The sequence below is a fragment of the Daldinia loculata genome (assembly GCF_022478755.1).
Source record: "Daldinia loculata strain CBS 113971 unplaced genomic scaffold F4817scaffold_117, whole genome shotgun sequence".
Classification (NCBI taxonomy): domain Eukaryota; kingdom Fungi; phylum Ascomycota; class Sordariomycetes; order Xylariales; family Hypoxylaceae; genus Daldinia; species Daldinia loculata.
The window spans coordinates 1,724-24,384 of record NW_026054971.1 but is presented as its reverse complement, the minus strand read 5'-3'; the positions used below and the strand labels follow the sequence as shown (position 1 = coordinate 24,384).

Below are 22,661 nucleotides of genomic sequence, written 5' to 3'. Positions count from 1 at the left end.
TATAAAGACGTTTGCATATTCTTATGGAGTGTGTTTTTTCAGTTGATATTCAGATCGTAACATCTTAAGTATTTACAGGCAAGTCTATTTTTATCATAATATGTACATATAAGTGGTATCATTGATCCGCAGCCATCGCCCCTACCCATTATTTTACACCTATATATGTCCCGTTTTGATTCCTCATGTCAAAATGACATGCCTCTGGATTGTACAACGAAATTGTCTTGTTGCATGATCCTTTTTAGGAAGTCTATCATGAATTGCGAATTTGCTGTGTCCAGATCCCATCTAGACCTCAGACTTTCGTATATATCCAACATCTGATCTCGAGTTGAAAATCTGGAGAAGGCCCTCAAAACAGCCATAGCCATCCATGTACTGATGTAAAACCCCTCAGTCCCAGAGTCAAGGGCGTCCAAGAAAGCGTTCCATACACTAACTAACCTCTCCGCTGACCAATCCGATCCGGCACTCCCGTGCCTACCGAATGCCTTGAAAATTGCAAGGAATATAGCGCCGTGCAGTTCAACTTCGAAAAGTTTCATCTCATCGAGGAACTGTGCGACTTTAGAGAGATCCCCTAATCTCGGGCCATAGTAGTTGATAAGGAGGCGGTAGGTTTGCAGGTCCGGCGAGATCAGTGCGGTTTTCTGAAAATTCGGACGCATGTCAGGATGCTTTTTTGCTACCCTCGCAAACATCATAAGCACCTTGGTAATATTCTTCTGTATCGAGTAGTTACGATTTGGCAGCACCTTGGTTCCTCGAGCCGACAGTTTCATTTTTTCGTAGACCTTTCCAGCAGAATCTTCTTCCCCAGCTGTCAGAAATCCAGATATGACACTATTGAGTACGATTGAGTCGATTACTTCACCCGACTCCACCATCTCTTTATAGGCTGCTCTCATCCCGCCGGTGTCCTGTTTAAGACCAAAGTAGTGAATCAGACTGACATGATGATATCGGTTGAACTGAAAACCGCGGGTCATCATTTCCTGGTATATCATCTCGGCGAGAGTAAATTTACCAGCTTTCGATGCAACGTCGAAGAGGATGTTGAAAGTCACATCAGAGGCGCGAATACCTGCGGTCTGCTCCATCTCACGCCAGAGATGGAGCGCAGCCTCAACCTCTACTTCTGTTGATCTTCCGACATACCGACTAGCAAATGACATGGCGGTATTCCATTCAAATCTAGTTAGGGGGAAGCCGCTGTTCTTTACGTCTGTCACCACAGAAAAATATCGCAACATAGACTTGGAGTTTTTCCGTTCAGTCATTCCTAGGACCGCAAGCAACTGATGCCTCAACCGAGCCGTAATATGAGATGTACGGGGCTCAGGAAGCGACAAGTACCGGTCATATACCTCATCTAAGTCTATCGTTGCCGGGCGCCTAAGTTTAAGAAGTACAACCTCTCGTAGCTTTCGAACTACCTCAGATTCTTCGGGATCTAGTCTTTGCCTGGGGTCAACAGATTGTAGGTTGACATCTTCACTTCTATCCGAGACCGTAAGATATGGGCCGTCTGCGGGAGCATATCTTCGTAGGTAAGGGTCCCTCAAGAACTCAAGGTGCTCATTTATAGAGGTATCGTCGTACTGGTCAACAATTTCAAGTAGCTCAGGTCTGGGCGTAACTCCTTGCGACGGAGGAGGAGTATCGCCTGTGCCTCTGGACGCATGATTCCATTTGCGGCTACAATGGAAATTCGAGCTGAAATAGCCAGGACTTGAAGGCCGATGGCCCGGTGTTGTTATCGCCGAGTTGATGTATCTTGCAGATGTAAAGGTGCAGGATGTCTTAAGCTTCTTCCTAGGTCGTACCGAGGAGGGGCGGCCGGGGATAGCAAGTAAACCCTCGCAACTAGCTTTCCTATGCCCATCACGTATTTTCGTGGTATATAATGAGGGCACCGAGCTTAAGCTTGGCGAGGGTCGACGGGAGAGTATCGCGCCGTAAATCGACCCGTAAATTCGAATAAAGATTCTCATGAGCTGTCCTGCATGTTGGTCTAGTCATCACTCTATGGACTCGACAACATAGACGTGACGGTGACGTAGAGAATTTAAGAAATTTTTGTGATTCCAACTTTTCTAGATGATGGCGGGCCGGCGGACTTGGGGTCGCGTTATCGCAGCATTAAAGAAAAATGCCACTGATAAGAAGTGCAGGGTTTCTAGCTTCCTGCAGTACATGATGGATTTTGTAGATAGGTACTTCCTTCGGGACTAAGCTAGTAGTGTCAAAAGTACTCCACGTCTCTCTCCTATTATTTTAATGTGATATGATAGCTGCAGGTACATAAGCTAGCTTCTGGAATATGTACATGTACATAAGAAACTACAAGCGACACCTAGGAAAATCGATTATCCCCGCCAATCGAGGTCCACCTAAGCACTTGATTATGCGACTTTCGAAACCAATTTTCTAAACTTCCATCATCTAAACCATCTCTGAACAATTGGATTCGACTGTCCTATACCCCCGACGCAGCACCAATTGCCCGGGTCTCGCCCTGTTCTATACGGTATAAGGGAGGATAGGGGTATTGACTTCCGTGTAATGCGCCATGGGTGGTCAAAGACAGATCTTGCCCGGTAGGGTCTACCAGACAGTCACGACGTTGATGAACCATCGCATTTTCCCAGGGGTTCAGGTTCAGCAGCCGGTATGGTACAAGGTGGTCGAGTCGATACCCCCCTCCGAAATGCTCACGAGGCCATTTCCACCTCAACACACTCAACACAAGAAGCAGAACCCCAAGGTACGAAAACCAAGCAGGTTATTCCAACCGCAAGAATTGGTATACGAAGAGGACGAGCTACGGAGGACCTTTTACAAAGATCACCCCTGGGAACTAGCAAGGCCGAGGATGATAATTGAAATGGACGGAAGAGATGCGCAGAGATATGACTGGTCTAAGGGATTAATACAGCCGGGTATGCCCTTGTGCGGCGAATGGTAAGCGTCCTGTACTTGCGCATTACGAAGTCGGATAGAATATAGGTTAACGATCCCTACAGTGTTGTTCAACGACAGTTATGGATGATGCACAACGTCCCAGGCATAACAAAAGATCAAGCATACGACACAGTGCGGAGGGAGTTTTACGCATTGCGACAGCAAGAGGAGGTCGAGCGCAGGATAGCCAAGGAAGAGGCTCAGATGGTGGGCGCATATTTCGGCAAGTCCTACTTACAAGTAGGTATAGAACTCGAAGATAGAGAGTATGAGCAATGGAAGAAGTGGGCTGGCAAGCAGATCGAAGCAGTCAAGGCGGAGCGTGATTCGGCCTACACAAGCTTCGGGGAGGAAGTTGACCCCGATAATATCGACGTAGACGAGCTCGCGGCAGAAACAGAGGAGGCTGTTCCAGTACAGAAGAAATAGGCCCAGCAGAATGCCTCAATTATTAAATGTACCACAACTGTACGAATCCTACATATATATCACCACTAAGCCCCCTTTAGCCGACTTCACGACTTCCCGAGTCAGTGAATGGGGTAATTACATTACAAGTCCTATGATCCTCCATGAATGATGCTCGCCGAAATTAATAATGGGTATCTTTTTTGCACTTTTGCTTTACGACTCCTCGGGTATCGAATTCTCCAACTGTTCTATCCGAAGAAAGTAGGTTTGCCTCTATGTCAAGTGTATCAGTAAACGGCTGTATGGTTGGTCGGTTTGAGACTTACAATTGCTCTCAACTTTTGTCGGTCTTCCTCATTGGACGCTCTATTAACGAGCTGTGATAGAAGAGCACATGCTTCTTGATAGTACTTTCGAGCGAAAGCATGTGATTGGGTATTGTCGAGTTGAACGGCGGTATTTGCCTTGGCTAACGCCGTAGCTAGCATTGCCTTCGACGACGGCATCTCAGTAAAGTGTTTGTAGTATTCTTTTTATTTTATTTTATCTTTTAGAGGAAGAAGCTGTTGATGATATTTATATAAAAAAGATGAAACCTATTGGGTGCCAGTATCACAATTATGAGAGGAGATGGGACGATGATCTAATACAAGGGGGTGCGGGTACATGCATATCGCTTAACTCGGCTCGCTCTTTAATGCTTCAATATAATCTCTGATACATAACTCACGTTACACTCGAATCATACTATACTTGTAGCAAGATAATTGCCTATGTACTTAATTTAACAGGAACTCTCCTTACCTTAGAGTTCTGCGGTCGGTTCTCGGGAAGATATTATTGACAAGGTCCACCAATAAGTCCCACGAGCCAAACCCCAGAACAATGGCCAGTGAGGCTAAAGGGAGGACTTACCTCTCCTTGCTCCAAGCGTGTGATAAGTGAGTATCCTAGTAATAATATATTGTATTATATCTAATACTCTTGAAGCTTCCCATACGACATTGTGCCCTCGGACACATACTACCTGCTGTTACTACCCAATGATGATCAACCACATGGGTATCTACTTCCAGAGATCGTCCAAAAAATGCCATGGACGTCTCACTTCCAAGTCAATCACAGCACGCCGCGGACCGTCTCAGTGCTAGATTCCTCTAATGGGAAAGACACAGCCAGCGCAGTCAATGCGGCGTTCTCGGAGCTAATCAATATCTGCATCGAGCAGAACCTCTTCCACATTTTAGATGGCAAACACAGCGAACCGTTCGCCATCGTGAGCGCAAAATACCCCGTTCACATGGAGCGCTTCGCTGCCGCGCTGTTTGGTATTACTAGCCGGGGCGCATATATCACGGCGTACACCAAAACCCCCGAGGGAGAGATCAAACTCTGGATCGGCCGTCGTGCGGCTCATTTATACACTAGTCCGGGAATGCTAGACGGGACCGTAGCAGGTGGCATCAAAGCAGGTTCCAGCCCCCTCGAAACTATCATCCACGAAGCCGACGAGGAAGCCTCCCTTCCGGAGAAACTAGTGCGTGAGCGTGTGCGCTCGGTCGGAGTCCTGACGTACATAACCGCAACTGGCCCTGACTTTCCCGGTGAAAAGGGGCTTGTCATTCCGGACATCATATACGTCCACGACCTCGAGCTTCCCAGCGATGTCGTTCCAAAGCCAAATGATGATGAGGTCGAAACGTTCTACTCAATGACTGTTGAGGAAGTGCAGAGGGGCCTGCTAAATGGGGAGTTCAAACCTGATTCGGCGGCTGTGCTTATTAACTTCTTTATTAGACATGGTGTTATTACTGCGGATAATGAGAAGGATTTTGTTGAGTTGAGTATGCGGTTACATCGTAGACTGCCTTTTAGGACGCCTTGATGCTGGGATGAAGGTATTATGTGATTTGTAATGATGGACTAGAGAGGTGGTTGAGGGAGGTTAAAAATAGAATGAGATGGTCATCACGATCAGCTCTGGGGTAACTTAGGGGGTTTTTATGGGTAAATAAGGCGCCTATGCGGAAGATGGGCTGGCATTAGAGGGTTGTATTACTTAAGGAGGCCACTGCTGCTTCATAGCTGTTAATACTTAAACGTGAGGGGGTCTACCCGAGCTCTAGAGGTATTAATGAGAGAAAAATATACGATTCAAAGGAGTAATATCAAGCATATCAATGTAGTAACCTTAGGATGGACTGCTAAGCACGAAATGGGCAGGAAAATTACCAAAATTGAATTGCGATTCCTAGTACCTCCGGTCATGATCATCGGCAGTCCTAAGCCGGCATATAAATGCCATTATGGATCGTGCCCTTTTTTTATATGAAATTTGATGCAATAGTAAAGCGTTCCTTAGCCAGCAGTGAAAATGCAACGATTCCAGTCCTTAATCAACACTAATTTGATTTTCCTTCCATACGAAATTTCCCCCCCTGCTCAATGAAATGCAACTGTTCCTTCGATCGTCGTGGACTCTTTGGTCTACACGAGACTGCAATTTGAATAGAAAAAAAATCTTTCATCCATGCTACCGCAGCCGGAGAAAGCTCTTATGCTTTATCGTAGTGAACTCGAGATTGCCTAGATGGAATTAATAGTTAGCAAGGGAAGTATGTATTGATATAGTGACGTCGTGTTATAACATACCTTATGTGGCCGCGGCGGAATTACTCCGTAGGCACGCTAGGGATAGTCGGCATCACGACCATGTTGCCAGTATAAGTCTGGCGGGGATTGCGTCGACGAAGCGGGCGATGCTGTATAACAAACACATCGGCCAACTGGAGGTGCTTGATCAACGTGCCCGAGAAGCTCAAGGAGTTAACTCGAGCCCAGCTCTCGACAAACACGCACTTCATCGAGTCTTCATGTACGAGACCGAAGAACTTCATCAGGTAGACGCATACGATAAACACTAAGCCGGTACCGGGGCCGTCCGTCACGACCACGCCGGGCATCTTAAACTCGGTGATGGTGGGGTTGGGGGCCGGGGTGGTTAGGATGTCAAAGACGTCGTTGGTGCAGTCATACACGGTGAAGGGAGTCGTCCACCAGCTCTGGTGCACGGCGCGGCTGCGGTGGAAGAACATGATGTCGTAGGTGCCGGCGCGCAAGTTGCGCGAGGTGAAGCGGCTGTTCAGGCGGCGCTCGAAGTCCATGACCCTCTTGTAGCTTAGGTCATCACCATATCCAACAGCCCAGCGGCGGTGCGAGTGCGGGCCTTCAGATCGGATGCTGCGCTCGACCATCTTGATCATCTCGGTGGTGTGGCCACCGGAGCCGCAGACAAGGAGGACATAGAACGGCATCTCAGTAGTCTTCTTGCGCGGCCATAGTTTCTTAGGGTCCTTGCGATGAGCGACGATGCTACGGTGACGGTGCTATTTCTACGTTAGCGGATAGAGAGCAAAGTATTTGGGATTAGCACTTACCGGGACGTAGAAGAGGATGAAGGTCAGGATGGATACAACGAGAAACATCATGAGAACCTTGAGGGAAATGACCGAGAGAACTGCGCAGATGGCGACGTAAATGCGAGTGATGCCGTAAGAGAAGATAAATACGAGGGTCTGCAGGAGAGGGCGGATGAAATCGAAAGTGTTGCGGACGGGCGGGCGGAGAACGATGTCATGAAGAGCTTCCATGTTGAGGATGGACTGTTGGTGCTCTTGATTTAATGAATTAGAAGTGTTAGTGTTAGATAGGATAGTAGGGTCATCAACTGTAAGTGAGGGGGGCTCCTCGACTGTTGGGGAAGGAGTGCGCGGAGGAGTTAGATTGTTGTGGTTGTTCGAAAGTTGAGAATTAGTAGTAGTGGAAGTGCCTGTGGAGAAAGCACCTCCCCCATTGTAAGGGTTACCTGTTGCCCCAGACGCCATATTGTGTTTTGCGGCTGGTTGTGTTTATGCCGAGAAGTAGCCTTGTCGGGGTCCTCGTCGACGATGTGGTCTTGTGTGGCTTTAGTAGTGCTAACAAGCCGCAGTGCCGGCGCCCCGGCTCAGACCTATAGTCCGGCGGAGGTGCTGCTACGGGACGGAGGTGCCGTCTTGTTTACTATCGGCCCGGGGAAAGCTTACGGCTCGGACGGAGCAGCACACGGGTTCCTATCGGCGACGGCAGTACTAATAGGCTAACAGTATCCTTGCCGGAGTTAACCCCTTGGACTAGAGTAGACGCCAACTGTTGTCTGGATAATATATAGCTTTTATGCCAGAGAAAAGAACAACAGAGGTCTTATAACTGTGAGAACCGGGCACTCCCCCTTTAGTGGGCCTTATTACGTTAACGTATATAAATGTTTAGCTGGCCTCGAAGTTATTAGTCCTAAGATAACATGTTAGTTGATATTTGTAAAAAGAAGTTTAATGTAAAAGACGAACGGTGTATTGGGATGTAGGCGTAAGTTATGATGCATTAATGGGACAGTTATAATAGCCTGTAATATCAAGCCAGTCGTAAACTCTTAAGTCTGTTATGTGTGTGCGACAGAATATTTGTGCTGATTTATTGTTTTTGAATTTGCGCCACCCGTAAGAGAAAGCCTATTAGTAAATTTGCGGTAATGTATTCCCTAGAAGTTTTTGGTGTCTGTGGGAGTGAGGTGCCTTGAAAATGTGATAATTAAACCAGGTTTATACCTATATTGTTGGCTGAGGTTGCGATTTGTTACAATAACTTTTATTTTTGGTGGTTACCGAAGTGGTGATCCTTTGTTAAGTACGGCGTGAGCGGTCGGTGGCAGTAATTGCAGGCACGGCAGTGCACGTGGCAGCTGGGATACCGCCCGGGTGCAGGATCTAAACGTCCTCCGGAGAACTTGACGAAATCACTTCTGAACTACTGGTGCCTCCGTGATTCTCTAGAAAACAATTGTTTGGTCTTTATCCCTTTGTCAGACCTTTTACTGACCTAAGGATTGCGCACCACTTCTTGTTAGTCCTAGAGGCGTCCAGAATTGTCGCGTCAAGTTTGTGAGTTGATGAATTGTAGAATAGGTGTTTGAAAGATGTAGACGGTACCTTACATTAGCACGAACTGTGGATCGTCTTAGGGTCTAGATGAGATCTATTTTAGTATTACGTACTACGTCACTAGGTAGCGGCGCAAGGCGTACAAGGTACTGCGATAACGCGTTACTACGGTAGTTGCCGATATTGATTTTGATTGGGAGCAGGGGTAACGCCTTATCGCGTCGCAACCCTTGGGCAAAAACACGCTTAGGCAGACAATTATCCGCTATAACGCGAAAAGAAAAAAAGTTAAAGCATCACCTCGGCTTTTTTTCATATTTATCGAACTTCCTAGTATCCACAACCAAAACAACCCGCTTATCCTTAATTACCCATTTTCCCTTCTACTACTACAGCTTGTGGCTTTGTAAACATGGCGACCTTGCGGTCGAGGAAGTTTCTGAGTTGCTTCTATTGTGGCAAAAGGTCTAGATTACGATTCGAAGGCCAGAAATCATTCCTCTGTCTGAACTGTGATGCGACAAATTGGTTAGACGAAGTAGGTACATCGGGTTCTCGAGGCCACGTCGAGATACAAATAACATCTTTGCGCATGGCTAATCAGATGGTAGTATGGAAGTATCACCGATCCTCCTACGTCGTCCTCCGTCGAGCGCCCCCAAGTCCAGTTCGCTATTCCTCGTTCATCAGTACCCCGCTCGCCAACGCGATCAATATCGCCGAATGGCGTAGGCTCTGAGGATTCAATATTTTGCGGTACATGCTTAAGGAACCAACATATGCTCACGAGTTCGCTTGCGCAATTCGAGTGGCCGGACGACCATAACAGTGCCGAATATGCCGTTCGAGAGAAGAGATATTGGGCCCTTCGAAGGGATCTTGAAAAAAGATACCCTCAGATGTGTGCTGTTTGTGAACCCAAGGTAGAGAAGAAGCTGCACGAAGCAAGCTATACAGCGCAAACCGACCACCTACGCCGAATGATGGACCGTACGCGGTCGAGTCGACAGGAAGTAAAGAGGCGAGGAATTCTAGACGCAGTTAACTGGGCGGGGAGATGGGCATGGAATCTTGGCTTCGCACTCCAGTTCATATGGCATATTGCTATGCTTTGGTCTCTTGTCATAGGACTATACGGTCTAAGCGGAACAGATTCGTGGATGGCTAGAATTCTGAAGGGCGTACATCAGTACGGCAATGATCGATTACCTCGCACAGATCAACTCATGCAGTGGGCGATTGGTCTCGGAATATGCTCACTTCCGTGGAATCCGCGCTTTAAGCAGACGATACGGGGCTTCACGACGCATTATCTTGGATTTAAGCATTGGTACACGTACCAGTTTCTTATATTATTGGTACGATATGCCGGCCTCTCGATGTCACAGTACAGCTCCTCGGAAGGGCTACAGATACCGGCCCAACTAGGCGCACAACTCGCCATAGCTTTATTGATGACCTTTGTAAGTATAGGTGAACGTTTACATGTGGACTTGCACTAAGACAAAGTCTAGATCTATCACGCGTCGCGGAAGTCTATTCATACAGATACGACACCTCTTTTCCAGCCTCGTCAGAAGATAAATAATTCGCAAAAGTCCCCAGTTGCGTCAAAATCGCATAGAGATCAAAACGACCTTGGGAGCATACTAGATGAAATATCCCAATCACGTGTTGAGCCTACACCATATTCTCCCCAGAGTCCGAACACCTATCAGACAACCGCAGATAATGTACCCTTCGGTAGCTCTTTTAGTAGATCGCACGAAAACGGGGTTTCTGGGCCATCTTTTAGTTCTATGCGTTTATCCGACCCTGTCATAGTCAAAAAGCCGGAGCCCAAGACAGTTCACTACGAGGAAGAAATGGATTGGACGCCGTCCGCTTCACAGCACCGAGCGTTCAGCTCATACAATCCGTATAAGGTGAAGAACACCAACCCACGCTTTAGCGATATCCCCATAGAGGCCAAATCTGGGCCCATCTGGTACAAGGTACCTCCAGCGCCTACTACTCCCGCACAGAAGCTACGCAACCCTCCTATGCGCCCGATTATTAGAGAAAGCCCAAAGGAGGCAAAGGAGAACTTCTTCCAAAGCACAGCCAGGGGACCTCTGGACATGGGATCATCGAATCAAGGCAGCTTGTCAGATATCAAGTTTGCCGAACCGAAATTCTTTGCGCCGGAAGATAAAGACGATCCACGAGATAATCTCTCGAGGATGTTTGCGAGTTCGTTCAGCATTAGTCCAGATCCAGACGAAGAGAGGTATCGAAATCCTAGGCGTGCGGCTACAAATTCTGTCTTCGGTATTCGCCAGGGTGCGCATGGCACATCAGATAGACAAAACCACCGTGTCACGCGTTTCGTGGAGCTGTTTGTGCTCGCCGGGGCGCTCTACGCGTGGGTTTCAGCTTTGAAAACGGACGAACCTTATGGCCTTAGCCTCGCTCTAACTTCGATAATTGCTTGTCTTATCGTCTCTATTCGGCTTGCTGCCGATCTACAAGTTGATATCCAGCTTAGAGAAGGGAAACAGCCTCCAATGTTTTCTCTGTCGTGGGCGAATTTGGGGTTGGCGCAGGTAATATCGTCACTCATCCTTGCGTGGAGTATCTGGTCAGGAATTGGGACCAAATCTCCCTGGAGTACATATGGCAGTGCTCATATTGCAACTGTGTTCGTTCATCACATGGTGCATATCTTCTTATAGGCATGATAGCGGGCTTGGAGCTAAGAAATGTACCATATAAAAATGGGATTGCATGGTACAGGTTGGGAAGTTTGGATTGGTGGCATTATGATATGGCATGGCATAGCGTTCACACTTGTATTACGTAGAATAAAAGGTGGAATAACATGATTGCATAGGGCATAGTCAGGAGTTTTCGGTTTCCGCGGGCAGCTTAGGTATGTACATTAGGTACCTACGTAGGACTTTGAAAGAAGATACCCCGAGCATTATTCGGAGTCTTCAACAATGGGAGAGTAGGAGAAGAAGTACCTTGGTACTGAAATTGATCGATAAGATTTGACTTCCCGAGTTCCTGGTCCTTAACAGTTACACATATACATGCATGTACACGTCTTAATTTAGGTACCTGGGTACATGAGGTACTAACAACATTATGTACATAAGAATAATCATGAATTTTCTGAAATAAAAACAAGATACGTTCCCCCATGACTTAAATTGCATGGGGCTTTGAACTGTCAATAAACTCAAAGTCTAGCTGAAAATAGCAGACCTCGCATCGCTGGAACGTACTATGCAGTAGGGTATCATACGATAAGTGATAGGCGATAACGCCACTGTCAGGCTGTTAAGTTACTGCAAGAGTGACCGCGGAATGCTCGGTCAGGTTGTCAGACGAAGCTCATTTCCTCCGAACGCTAATCCTAAAGCTAAAAAAAACGATTGGACCCCCTAAAAATTCGTAGATCTTTAACCTAATACTTTATTACATCCGAGTCCCCTGACTTGGTTCTAACTCTTCCTTTTCGAATATCCTCGTTCGCTTTTCCGTTCCTTCGCAAGTCTTCCTTCTACGCGAGGATTTATTTATTCCTCCGAGTTGCTTCATTTCTTTATTCTCTAATAATTTGTCACTCCTTGAAACTAAGTTATAAACTTCGCACAAGCAAAAATGCCTGGTCGAACGCTGCCGACCCTCACGAAAGCTGAGGTTGAGTCGCACAACAGCGAGAGGTCTTGCTACGTCACAATCGGTACCAACGTTTACGATGTGACCGACTTCGTCGAATCCCACCCCGGTGGCCCCGACCTGATTCTCGAGTACGCTGGAAAAGATATCACTGCGATTCTAAAGGACGAAATTTCCCACAGGCACTCCGATTCAGCATACGAGATCTTGGAAGAGTATCAGACCGCCTTTTTGGTTACGGATAAGCTCGCGCCCAACGGAGATGTACAGAAGAAGATCGCCGACCCCCAGACCAATAACAAACTCTCCCCTTCTGTTCACCCGCGAACGGGAATGACCTGCGAGGAAGACCTGAGCAAGGATACAGACTACAGCACCGACTACAAGGAACACAAGTTCCTCGACTTGAATAAGCCCCTCTTGATGCAAGTATGGTTCGGTGGCTTCAGCAAGAGGTTCTATCTTGACCAGGTTCATCGACCAAGGCACTACAAGGGCGGTGCCTCCGCACCTCTGTTCGGAAACTTCCTCGAACCCCTCAGTCTGACCCCTTGGTGGCTTGTTCCTATGATTTGGCTTCCTGCGATTGCCTACGGCGTTTACCTAGCCTCTCAAGGATACGACAGCAACCTAGGATTGGCTACTAGCTTCGCTAGTGGTGTGCTCTTGTGGACTCTCATAGAATATGTTCTGCACCGATGTCTTTTCCATCTTGACGAGTATGTTCTACCACCCGGTATCCATTATAACCGTTTTTCTAACAAATATTACAGATATCTACCGGATAACAGAGTTGGAATCACGCTGCATTTTCTACTTCATGGTGTACATCACTACCTCCCGATGGACAAGTACCGTCTAGTGATGCCCCCGACGCTCTTTGTGGTACTCGCAACCCCCTTCTGGAAGCTTGCGCACTCAATATTCTTTTGGGATTGGTACCTCGCCACAGCTGTCTACTGCGGCGGTATCTTCGGATATGTCTGCTACGATCTGACTCACTACTTCCTGCACCACCAAAACCTCCCTCTCTGGTACAAGGACCTCAAGAAGTACCACCTTGCTCATCACTTCCTAGACTACGAACTGGGCTTCGGCGTAACCAGCCGATTCTGGGATCGGGTGTTCGGCACCGAGCTAGTCACCGTGGTTAAGACGGCCTAGGTCTTGACCGGTGCTTCATAAGAGACCCATTCTGCATACATGGGCATGGCGATATGTATTGAATGGGCATAATGTGAAAATGGAACTGGGGAGTGAGATTCTAGGCATAAGATCGGCAGATTTTGGCGTTTGGTACCTAGTATGATCCGGAAGTATGGAAATATTCAGCTTAATCCGCACTCGACTCATACCTCTAATAATTAATGATTTGTTTAAAGTAATTGGTTCCTAGGTTCCTAAGTAGCTTGCTTAAAAGAAATGACGGAGAAATATACCCCTTATTAACCGCAGGTACTTCGTATAATTCCTGGAATGATTTAAGATGACATGTAAAATATTGCATTAAATGCTATGTTTCACAAGTTGGGTTTGCCTCACTTATTACATAAATTCCAATTGGCCCCTACCTCATCAACAATCCCTCTTAAGTAAGCACGTGCACGGACATGATTATGGGCCTAGGTACCTTGTCACAGTCATGGTATTTTTTCCCGGAAAGACCGACATGTCAGCTTTTTCTGCAGGCATCTTCTCCTACCCACCCCTCTCATCTTTCACTTTTCAAGTTTATGTCCACCTGGGACCCATAAGGTTCAATCTCGCCGACAGTTCGTAAGTACCTTTGTTATTTTAACAGTATTCCGTACTGCATACCAAAATTACCTATTCAACTTTTATCTCGCCGACAAAAGGAAATACTTGATTAGCAACCGTAATTACGCCAGAGGAAGTCGCCGATTCCTAAAGTTCTAGTCTTGCTCTGACCTATTAGAAGGTTTCATTCAAGATGGCCACCCTTGACGTCGAGGCTTTACTTGATGCTACTGCTAGCAACAAGAATGATACCAAGGAGACCGGATCTAAAGATTCCGATGATCGCGTAAAATCCGACCGAAACGAACGTAGAGACCGCGACCGCAGCCCTGGCCGAAGACGCGATCGTAGCACCGACCGCGGACGACGTGACCGGGGTGATGATAGGGAAGCTACACCTCGTAGCGACGCGGGTAGCCACAAAAGTAGGCGCAAAAGTCGGAGCCGTGATGATGACCGTCGACACTCACGTCGTCACAGAGGAGGCGACGGAGATTACTACCGCAGCGGCGGACGCGGCCGGGACCGCACTCGCTCGCGATCTCCTCGTCGGCACTACCGCCCAAGGGACGACCATCGCGACCGTGATCGTGAGCGTGATGAACGCGGTAACTTTCGAGGCAGGGATGAAGATAGACCTAGAGGAGGTCGTACGCCGAAGCGTGATCCGACTCCCCAACTAACCGAGGACGAGCGAGATCGCCGTACCGTATTTGTCCAGCAGCTAGCTGCTCGTCTTCGCACTAAGGAGCTGAAAGAGTTCTTCGAGAAAGTTGGTCCCGTCAACGAGGCCCAGATCGTTAAAGACCGTATAAGCGGCAGGTCTAAAGGGTCAGTGTCCATACCCAGACATGGTTATCCAACCCCCATTTTGCTAACGACCATTATAGTGTTGGCTACGTTGAATTTAAAAACGAAGAATCCGTTACTGCTGCTCTTCAGCTCACAGGTCACCAACTCCTAGGTATCCCAGTCATCGTCCAGCTTACCGAGGCTGAGAAGAATCGCCAAGTTCGTAGCACCGAAGGCTCAGGCTCTCACGCCAATTCAATCCCCTTCCATCGACTCTACGTAGGCAATATTCACTTTAGTATTACTGAACAAGACTTGCAAAACGTCTTCGAACCCTTCGGCGAGCTCGAATTTGTCCAGCTTCAAAAAGATGATACAGGTCGTAGCCGTGGTTATGGATTTGTACAGTACGTTTTCGGATACTTGTTTCGAATGGCGAACTTTACTAACCCAAATTTGTTAGGTTCCGTGAAGCTGACCAGGCTCGTGAGGCGCTTGAGAAGATGAATGGGTTTGATCTTGCTGGTCGTCCAATCCGTGTTGGTCTTGGTAATGATAAGTTTACCCCCGAATCAACTGCCAATATCCTACAAAGGTTCCAGGGTCAAAACCAACCATACCAGGGATCCGCATTCTCCGGTGCTGGTGGACGAGGACCTCAAGCTTCTGGATTCGACCGAGCAGGAGGTCGTGACAACGACAAGGCGACGGGCGCAAGCGCCCTAGATGACACTGATGTTGCGGGAGTCAATTTTAACAACTATAGTCGCGATGCCTTAATGAGAAAGCTTGCCCGAACCGACGATGCTTCCAACGGAAGTCGTGATGAGAGACAGATTCTCAAGCCCAAGACAGAGACTAAGCCGCTCCCCATGAATGTCAACATGGCCAGTCGCTGTGTTGTTCTTCACAACATGTTTGATCCAGCTGAGTATGTCCTCTCCACTTTAAGATGTTGTATTATACCGATACTAACTAGCAGCTACAGAGAAGAAGGTGAAAATTGGATTAAGGAATTGGAGGATGACGTTCGACAGGAAGCCGAAGAGAAATATGGTCACGTAGTCCATATTTCCCTCGATCCGAACTCGCCGGGCGATATCTTCCTCAAATTCGACAAGGTTCAAGGAGGCGAGAACGCCATTAAGGGGCTCAACGGTCGTTATTTTGGTGGACGGATGATCAGCGCTGCGCCTGTTGTGGACGCCGTCTACAGCAGTTTGTTCTCTCGTACCAAGGCTATTTAAGATGCTAATCGTTGGTCGGGCCTCTCCCGTTCTAGGAACTTTTCCCCGTAAGTCTCAAACGTTGCCATATTCTAAAATGTCTTGTACTAATTCGAAGAGAATAGATTCCGTCCTCACTACCATTTCTTTACACGGACGTCGGCCAAGACCGCATTTCGTTGCATTCGCCTGTCAATTTGGTAAACGACATTCAGCGCAGCATATTTTCCAAGATCAAACGACATACTCTCCCAGTCGTACCATAAAATCCATACTTTTCGCGCTGATTTTACAATAGAAGCCCCCTTTTCAAAGGAACATGCATCCTCGTACGTCAGCTCTTGTCTGCTGACGTTGGTGTCAAGCCGAACGCTATTTCCGACCATTATCGCCGAGCCAGAGAATGTTCGTTGGCCTGCAGGCCATAGGACCAAGCTAGGTATTTAGGCGTTGGTAGTACTAAAGCATTTGATTTTAGATTATGATAATTATCTGTTGTTTCGGTGATATTGGTATGGAAACTCCCGGAAGATTGTGATCATGTCAGCTCTGACGCCACCTGTAGATTCCTCGTGGCATTCTCCGCACCGCTGAGTGCGTTTTAGTCCTCCATCTAGGTCGACTCCCGTTTGTGTCACAGAAGACACCAGAAGCTGATTCGTTGCAGTTTTCTTGGTAACAGGTAATAATATGCCCCGTTGATTATTCGTTGTAGGTATGACCTGCGTACCTATTTATGCAGGTAACTTGCTCTAAACCGTTGTACGAGTCAGGATGTTTACATTCTAAGCAGTTAGGTACTTGTAATACAACCCTTTGCGGGTGGCCAGTGTCACGCAGTAACACGAGAACAGAATCATTTATCCCAATCAAGGACGGACACAGCCGAGAGGCTGAACGAACGCTCGAGAACCATTTCTCATTAAATTTGTAACGATGGCCGCCTCATAATCGTTGTATCCGACCCATGAAGGTTAACGTACTAACTCTCTAGACCGTAGATCCTTCATCAATTTTACGCGCTTTGCTTCGACGGTCAGGTATACCAGGGTGCATAAGACACTAACTGCTACACATCAGATTCTTTCTACTCGCTATATTTATATCTTGACGGAGAATATCGCGACACATTTAAGGAACGAGACTTATTTTACCAATAAAAGCCTAACGGTTGGTATTATTTGTAGGAATATTCGACGTTGTTTATATACCGACAATAAAGGGTATAAGTCGAGTGGGAAACTTTTCGTTAATATATATTAATTAAAAATATATATAAAAAGGTTTTTTAAAAGTAAACCATATTACAACGGTATTTTTATATGTTTGGTTTATTTTATATATTTTATTATTATTATTAAAAATATTTATAATTAAAATTAAAATACATAAAAATCATTTTAACTTTAATAACGTGATTTAATTTTTTTAATATTTTAATAACATAATTATGTTTAATGTGGTTAATTGTATTTAACATGACCGTTTTAAAATATTTTAATAATAAAATATATATGTTTTTTTTTATAAATTAAAAAAAAACATACACGTATAATACGGTTTTAAATACGGTTTTAAATACGGTTTTAAAAATGTTTGTTTTTAAAAATTAATGTATTATAATTTTCGGGTAACATAACATATAATAAAATTTAAGTTTAATATTATAAATTAACGTTGTTTTTTAAATATTTATTTATATTAAAATTTATTTTAAATGATTTTAAACTTAAATTTTATAGAAACGGGTTACGTTTGTTTATGCCACGTAATGTATGGCTTGTGTAATTATATTTATAAGTTATAAATAAAACGTTTTACAAATTTAAGTTTAAAGTTACTTTAAACCCGTAAAAAACATTTAACATAAAATTGTTAATAAAAAATAAAAAATAATATTTTTAACGATTTAATAAACCACAATAACGTATAAAATAACTTTTATTATAATAATTTAATTTTAATGTTAATTTTTTTTTATTTTTTTAACTTTTTTTTATATTTATATAACGTTACGTTATTATATATTAAGTTTTAACGTTAAAAAAACATTTAACATAAAAATGGTAAAAAATTAACATAATTAATAAATTAATTAACAATATAATTAATATTATATATAAATATAAAATGTTTTTTATTATAATTAATTTAATAATATTATTATTTAAACTTTTTTTTTTATATACCCGTATAGTTTTAAATACCATGTTTTAATGCGTGTTATAACACGTGTTACGATTAATGCGTTATAACCGATACGTTATAACCGATATAACCGATATAACCGATGTTACGGCAAATGTTATAATTAATTTTAATTTAAAATACATATATTTAATTAATAAACTTAATAATAAAATTAATAATAATTATATAATTAATTTATTATTTATTATAAAAACGCGTTAATATTATTGTTTTAAAAATTATTTTAATAATTTTTTATATTATAAATTTAATTTTTAAAAAAACAGGTTTTAAAAAAACTTTAAACCAAAGATTTAATATTGTTTTAAAAGATTATAATTAATTAAAAAATAATGTGGTTAAAAAGGTATAACTTTTTAAATTAATTTAAATTTTTAATTTAAAATTATTTAAAATAAATTAAAACGGGCTTTTTTCCCATGATTATATAATATAATAACTTTTTTTTTAATTAATTTTAATTTTTTTATAAAACATTTTTTCATCCATTTAATTTTTAAACATTAATAATATTACCAATTACTTTTTAACCAATGTTTTTAAATTTATGGTTTATTTTTAAACAACATTTATCAAACAATTAATACGTACAATTAAATAATAATTAAAGCAATATTAATATAATTATTAATAATTTAATTATTTATTGTTAAAATCGTAAAAACGCGTAAAATGCAAGTAATTACATTAAAATCAAAGATTTTAAATTATTTAATAAAATTAATTAATTTAATATACTTTTTTAAATGTAACCGTAAAATTAATTTAATTTAAATAATTTTATTTTTTAAATTATTAATAACTTAATTTTATTTTTTTTAACGCTTTATATATTTTTAATTTCCGTTAATATACATTTTTTATTTTAAAGTTATTTTTTTATTTAATTTTTATAATTTTTTTATTTATAATTATTTTATAATATTTATTAATTTTATTTAATCTTTAAATTTTTTATATAATTTCTTAAATAATGCCTTTATAAATCTGTTTATAATTATATTTTCCGATTTAATATAATTTATTTTTATATAATTTTTTTTAACTTTTTATTACAATTAATAATTATATATATTAATGTATTTAAATTTTGTTTTTAATTTTTTAATATCTTTATTAATTAATCCAATTATTTATTTATTATTATAGTTAAATATAATTGTAAATTAATTTAAATTAATTTTAAAATCTTAAATTAATTATATAATAAATATAATCTTTTTTGTTATTTATAATAATGTTAATAATTTGGCTTTTATTATAAATATAATTATTATATTTTATTTATTTACTTTTTAACTTATTATATTTTTAAATAACTTTATTATATATATTTAAAAACTTTTTTAATTGTTAATATTATTGGTAAATAAAACATTATTAATAATTTTAAAAAAGTTATTACTATTTAATTATAATATATATATTTATATGTATTTAAAATAATATAATATATAATTGGTTATTTTATAATATTTTAAGTTAAAATTATTATTAAATCTTAATAATTTTAAAATTGTAAAAACAATATTAAAGTATATAATTATTATTACGTATAAAATAAATTTTATTTTTTATTAATAATAATAATTAAATTTTTTTAAAACTATTTTATTATATAATAACAATTTTTTTTTATTATTAATATTATAAAGATTTATATTAAAAATTTTATAAAATTAATTATTTTATTAATATATAAAAATTAATTTAATTAAATTAATTGTTTTTTATAATCTTTTATTATTTTAATATTTAAAAATTATTATAATTTATTACTTTTAATAAATTAATATTATTATTTTAAATTTTATATAAATTAATTTATTTATAATTTTTTTAATTTAAAATATATAATTATTATATTATTAATATAAATAAATAATAATATTTTGTTATTTATAAATATATATAGTTTTTAAAATATTAATTTAAAATTTAAGTTTTTTAACGTTATTATAAACTTTTATTACCAAAATAAAAATAATTCTTTTAAATTATATAATATTTTAATTAATTTTAATATATTGTTTAATTATTAATAACTTTAAAATATTTTTATAAATATGTTTTTTTTAAATTTAATATTAATAAAAACGTTTATTACGTTATATTATATTAATTTAAAATTAAATTTTACAATTATTATTATTAAAATTTTAAAAAACTTTTTTATTAATATTAAAATATACGTTTTTTTAATATTTAAAATTTATTAGTTATTTTTAATTATTAATTTTATTTTATATTTTTATAAATATTTATATTTATTAAATTTATATACATATATTTATATATAATTAAAAATTTATTATTTATAATATTTTAAATTAATTTTTGAAATTTTTTCTTACGTTTTTATTTAACAGTAATTTTTTAAATATACTTTTTTTACTTTTTTAAATATTATTTTATATAAATAATTTTTAAAATTATTATGTTTTTTAAAAAATTTTGGAAAATCTTTTTAATATACTTTTTTAAATTTATTTTTTTATTAATAGTTAATTTTAAATTATTTTATTTAAATAACCAAATTATATTAAAATAATTTATAAAAAAATTAAATTTTTATTATTTTATTAATTATTTACTTTTTATACGTTTTTTTTTAACTATTTAATTTATTTACATTAAATGCAATTTATTAAATTTTAACTAATAAAATTTATATTTTTAATAAAATATTAAAATTAATTAATATTTTAAATTATATTATTATTATAAATAAAATTATAAATAATAACGTATTTAAAATTAATAAAAAAATAAATTTTATAATTATATAAAAGTAATTAATTTTTAATAATATATTTATTATTTTAAACTTTTTTAATATATTATTCGTTTATAACTTTAAATTTAACATTAATATATTTATATTTTTAATTTATTTAAATTTATTATTATTTATATTATTATTTATAATTAAATTAATTTTTAATTAAAAATCTTAAATAAATTATAACATTTAATAATATTATTTAATATTTATATATATAAAATTATTACGTAATTTTTTTTTAACTTTATAAAATTTTTATTAAATAAATTATTTTTATTAAAAATAACGTTTTAAATTTTTATTATTTTATTAATATAAAAATTTTATATTTTATAAATATTTATTAAAACGTAACTTACAAAATAACCTATTTAAACTTTCGGATTTAAACGTTACTTTTTATTAATTTTTTTTAATATATTAATTATTAAAATATAAATTTTATAATTATATATTTATAAATAAATTTATTAAAGTTTTTTTTTTTAAATTATAATTTTATTATTTATTATTATAAAAATATAAAAACGGTTATATAATATATATTAATTATACCTATATTAAAATATATAATTATATAAATATATAATAACTTTATAAATTTTAAACTATAAAAAATAAAATAATTTTATATATAATTTTATTATACGTATTTTATTTTTTATTATATCTTTTAAACATTTAACGGTATTATTTTATACTTAAATATAATTTGTTAAAAATTTTAATTTTATATATTAATTTTTAAAAAAATCTTTAATTGTTAATTTAATTTAAATAATTTCCCGATTTAATTTTTATACGTATAATATTATATTATATTAAACTTTTAACAATTTTATAAAGTTTTTAAATGTTATAATTATTATTTTAAACTTTTTATTATTTAAATAATAATTGAAAATTATTTTAATTTAACGGTTTATAATTAACATTAAATTTATAATATTACTATTAAATACTTTTAAAAAATAAAAATCTAATATTAATTTTACCTTAAAAAACTTGTTAATATATTATAATATACGTTTTATTTATTATTTAATTTTTGCTATTTTATATGCCTTACATTTAATAATAATAAATTTTTTAATACATACTTTTTTACTAATATTTATAAAATATTTTAAAATTTAAAAATTTAAATAACTTAATTTATAATATTATTTTAAAACGTTAATTATATTTAGCGGTTTTATAAGCCTTAAATTTAAATTATTATAACATATATAAAAAACGGTTTTAAAAATTTTATAAAATATATTTTTAAAAACGAATTAATTATAACAATTAATAAATTTAATAATAATAATACTATTTAAATGCCTTAAATAAATAGGTTTATATTAATTATTTTATTAATAACTTTACTTTTTTAATAATTTTAATAATACGAAATTATAAGTAAAATTTTTACAATAAATAATGTTTATTAATTATATTTATATATACTTTTTTAAATATATAATATATATATTAATATTATTATAACTTATTACTTTAATTTTTTTTTTTTTAATAATTATATAATTACTTAAAAGTATAATTTTAAAATTAAAAAATTAAAAAATTTAATTAAATATATATATAATAGTTTTTAAATTTAATATTATTAAATTTTTTAAAAAATATTAATTTATATTAAATAAAATATTTAATATTAATATTACAAAAAAAACGCCAATTTATAAACTTATTATTTAATAATTTAATTAATTATTTTTTCTTTTAATATTTTAACGTTATTTTTCTTTTTTTAACGCTTTTATTTTAACTATTAAATCTAAAATATGTTTAAAAATTATTTTTATTAATTTAAAAATTATTAAATTATTTTTAAAAGTTATAAATTATTTTAATTTAAAAATA

The 22,661-nt window shown here is 37.6% G+C and overlaps 8 protein-coding genes across 8 annotated transcripts; 5 read left to right on the top strand and 3 right to left on the bottom strand.

Moving 5' to 3' along the window:
- Positions 1-22: 22 nt before the first annotated feature.
- F4817DRAFT_354748 (uncharacterized protein) lies at positions 23-2,117 on the bottom strand. Its single transcript, XM_049305567.1, has one exon. The coding sequence runs from the start codon at positions 1,995-1,997 to the stop codon at positions 189-191; it is 1,809 nt and encodes a 602-aa protein (XP_049153523.1). The 5' UTR covers positions 1,998-2,117; the 3' UTR covers positions 23-188.
- Positions 2,118-2,412: 295 nt separating this feature from the next.
- F4817DRAFT_30592 (mitochondrial ribosomal protein) lies at positions 2,413-3,531 on the top strand. The gene is made up of 2 exons (XM_049299848.1): positions 2,413-2,967; positions 3,030-3,531. The coding sequence occupies exons 1-2, from the start codon at positions 2,576-2,578 to the stop codon at positions 3,394-3,396; spliced, it is 759 nt and encodes a 252-aa protein (XP_049153522.1). The 5' UTR covers positions 2,413-2,575; the 3' UTR covers positions 3,397-3,531.
- Positions 3,388-4,045, bottom strand: F4817DRAFT_30588 (uncharacterized protein). Its single transcript, XM_049299847.1, has 2 exons — positions 3,705-4,045; positions 3,388-3,651 (listed from the first exon to the last, which is right to left on the bottom strand). The coding sequence occupies exons 1-2, from the start codon at positions 3,882-3,884 to the stop codon at positions 3,592-3,594; spliced, it is 240 nt and encodes a 79-aa protein (XP_049153521.1). The 5' UTR covers positions 3,885-4,045; the 3' UTR covers positions 3,388-3,591.
- A 52-nt stretch (positions 4,046-4,097) lies between these two features.
- F4817DRAFT_354744 (NUDIX hydrolase domain-like protein) lies at positions 4,098-5,597 on the top strand. The gene is made up of 2 exons (XM_049305566.1): positions 4,098-4,319; positions 4,369-5,597. Exons 1-2 carry the CDS (start codon positions 4,264-4,266, stop codon positions 5,261-5,263), a joined length of 951 nt encoding a protein of 316 aa, XP_049153520.1. The 5' UTR covers positions 4,098-4,263; the 3' UTR covers positions 5,264-5,597.
- A 453-nt stretch (positions 5,598-6,050) lies between these two features.
- Positions 6,051-7,028, bottom strand: F4817DRAFT_362777 (glycosyltransferase family 1 protein; the record flags this gene model as incomplete). Its single annotated transcript, XM_049306568.1, has 2 exons — positions 6,051-6,764; positions 6,816-7,028. The coding sequence occupies 2 exons, from the start codon at positions 7,026-7,028 to the stop codon at positions 6,051-6,053; spliced, it is 927 nt and encodes a 308-aa protein (XP_049153519.1).
- A 1,581-nt stretch (positions 7,029-8,609) lies between these two features.
- Positions 8,610-11,399, top strand: F4817DRAFT_354741 (Ima1 N-terminal domain-containing protein). Its single transcript, XM_049305565.1, has 3 exons — positions 8,610-8,892; positions 8,966-9,817; positions 9,869-11,399. The coding sequence occupies exons 1-3, from the start codon at positions 8,767-8,769 to the stop codon at positions 11,066-11,068; spliced, it is 2,178 nt and encodes a 725-aa protein (XP_049153518.1). The 5' UTR covers positions 8,610-8,766; the 3' UTR covers positions 11,069-11,399.
- A 277-nt stretch (positions 11,400-11,676) lies between these two features.
- F4817DRAFT_354739 (inositolphosphorylceramide-B C-26 hydroxylase) lies at positions 11,677-13,478 on the top strand. Its single transcript, XM_049305564.1, has 2 exons — positions 11,677-12,739; positions 12,794-13,478. Exons 1-2 carry the CDS (start codon positions 12,003-12,005, stop codon positions 13,182-13,184), a joined length of 1,128 nt encoding a protein of 375 aa, XP_049153517.1. The 5' UTR covers positions 11,677-12,002; the 3' UTR covers positions 13,185-13,478.
- A 493-nt stretch (positions 13,479-13,971) lies between these two features.
- On the top strand, positions 13,972-15,817 carry F4817DRAFT_321455 (splicing factor, CC1-like protein; the record flags this gene model as incomplete). The annotated part of the gene is made up of 4 exons (XM_049301290.1): positions 13,972-14,609; positions 14,669-14,977; positions 15,034-15,501; positions 15,559-15,817. 4 exons carry the CDS (start codon positions 13,972-13,974, stop codon positions 15,815-15,817), a joined length of 1,674 nt encoding a protein of 557 aa, XP_049153516.1.
- Positions 15,818-22,661: the final 6,844 nt, after the last annotated feature.

What these genes read in the sequence shown, in the direction of transcription:
- F4817DRAFT_354741 (XM_049305565.1), top strand. Translation starts at nt 8,767, where the DNA reads ATGGCGACCTTGCGGTCGAGGAAGTTTCTGAGTTGCTTCTATTGTGGC. An exon ending in CGACAAATTGGTTAGACGAA is followed by an intron (nt 8,893 to 8,965) that starts GTAGGTACATCG and finishes ATCAGATGGTAG; the next exon opens with TATGGAAGTATCACCGATCC. An exon ending in TAGCTTTATTGATGACCTTT is followed by an intron (nt 9,818 to 9,868) that starts GTAAGTATAGGT and finishes GACAAAGTCTAG; the next exon opens with ATCTATCACGCGTCGCGGAA.
- F4817DRAFT_30592 (XM_049299848.1), top strand. Translation starts at nt 2,576, where the DNA reads ATGGGTGGTCAAAGACAGATCTTGCCCGGTAGGGTCTACCAGACAGTC. An exon ending in ATGCCCTTGTGCGGCGAATG is followed by an intron (nt 2,968 to 3,029) that starts GTAAGCGTCCTG and finishes CGATCCCTACAG; the next exon opens with TGTTGTTCAACGACAGTTAT.
- F4817DRAFT_30588 (XM_049299847.1), bottom strand. Translation starts at nt 3,884, where the DNA reads ATGCCGTCGTCGAAGGCAATGCTAGCTACGGCGTTAGCCAAGGCAAAT. An exon ending in GACAAAAGTTGAGAGCAATT is followed by an intron (nt 3,652 to 3,704) that starts GTAAGTCTCAAA and finishes CACTTGACATAG; the next exon opens with AGGCAAACCTACTTTCTTCG.
- F4817DRAFT_354739 (XM_049305564.1), top strand. Translation starts at nt 12,003, where the DNA reads ATGCCTGGTCGAACGCTGCCGACCCTCACGAAAGCTGAGGTTGAGTCG. An exon ending in TGTCTTTTCCATCTTGACGA is followed by an intron (nt 12,740 to 12,793) that starts GTATGTTCTACC and finishes CAAATATTACAG; the next exon opens with ATATCTACCGGATAACAGAG.
- F4817DRAFT_354748 (XM_049305567.1), bottom strand. Translation starts at nt 1,997, where the DNA reads ATGAGAATCTTTATTCGAATTTACGGGTCGATTTACGGCGCGATACTC.
- F4817DRAFT_354744 (XM_049305566.1), top strand. Translation starts at nt 4,264, where the DNA reads ATGGCCAGTGAGGCTAAAGGGAGGACTTACCTCTCCTTGCTCCAAGCG. An exon ending in TTGCTCCAAGCGTGTGATAA is followed by an intron (nt 4,320 to 4,368) that starts GTGAGTATCCTA and finishes ATACTCTTGAAG; the next exon opens with CTTCCCATACGACATTGTGC.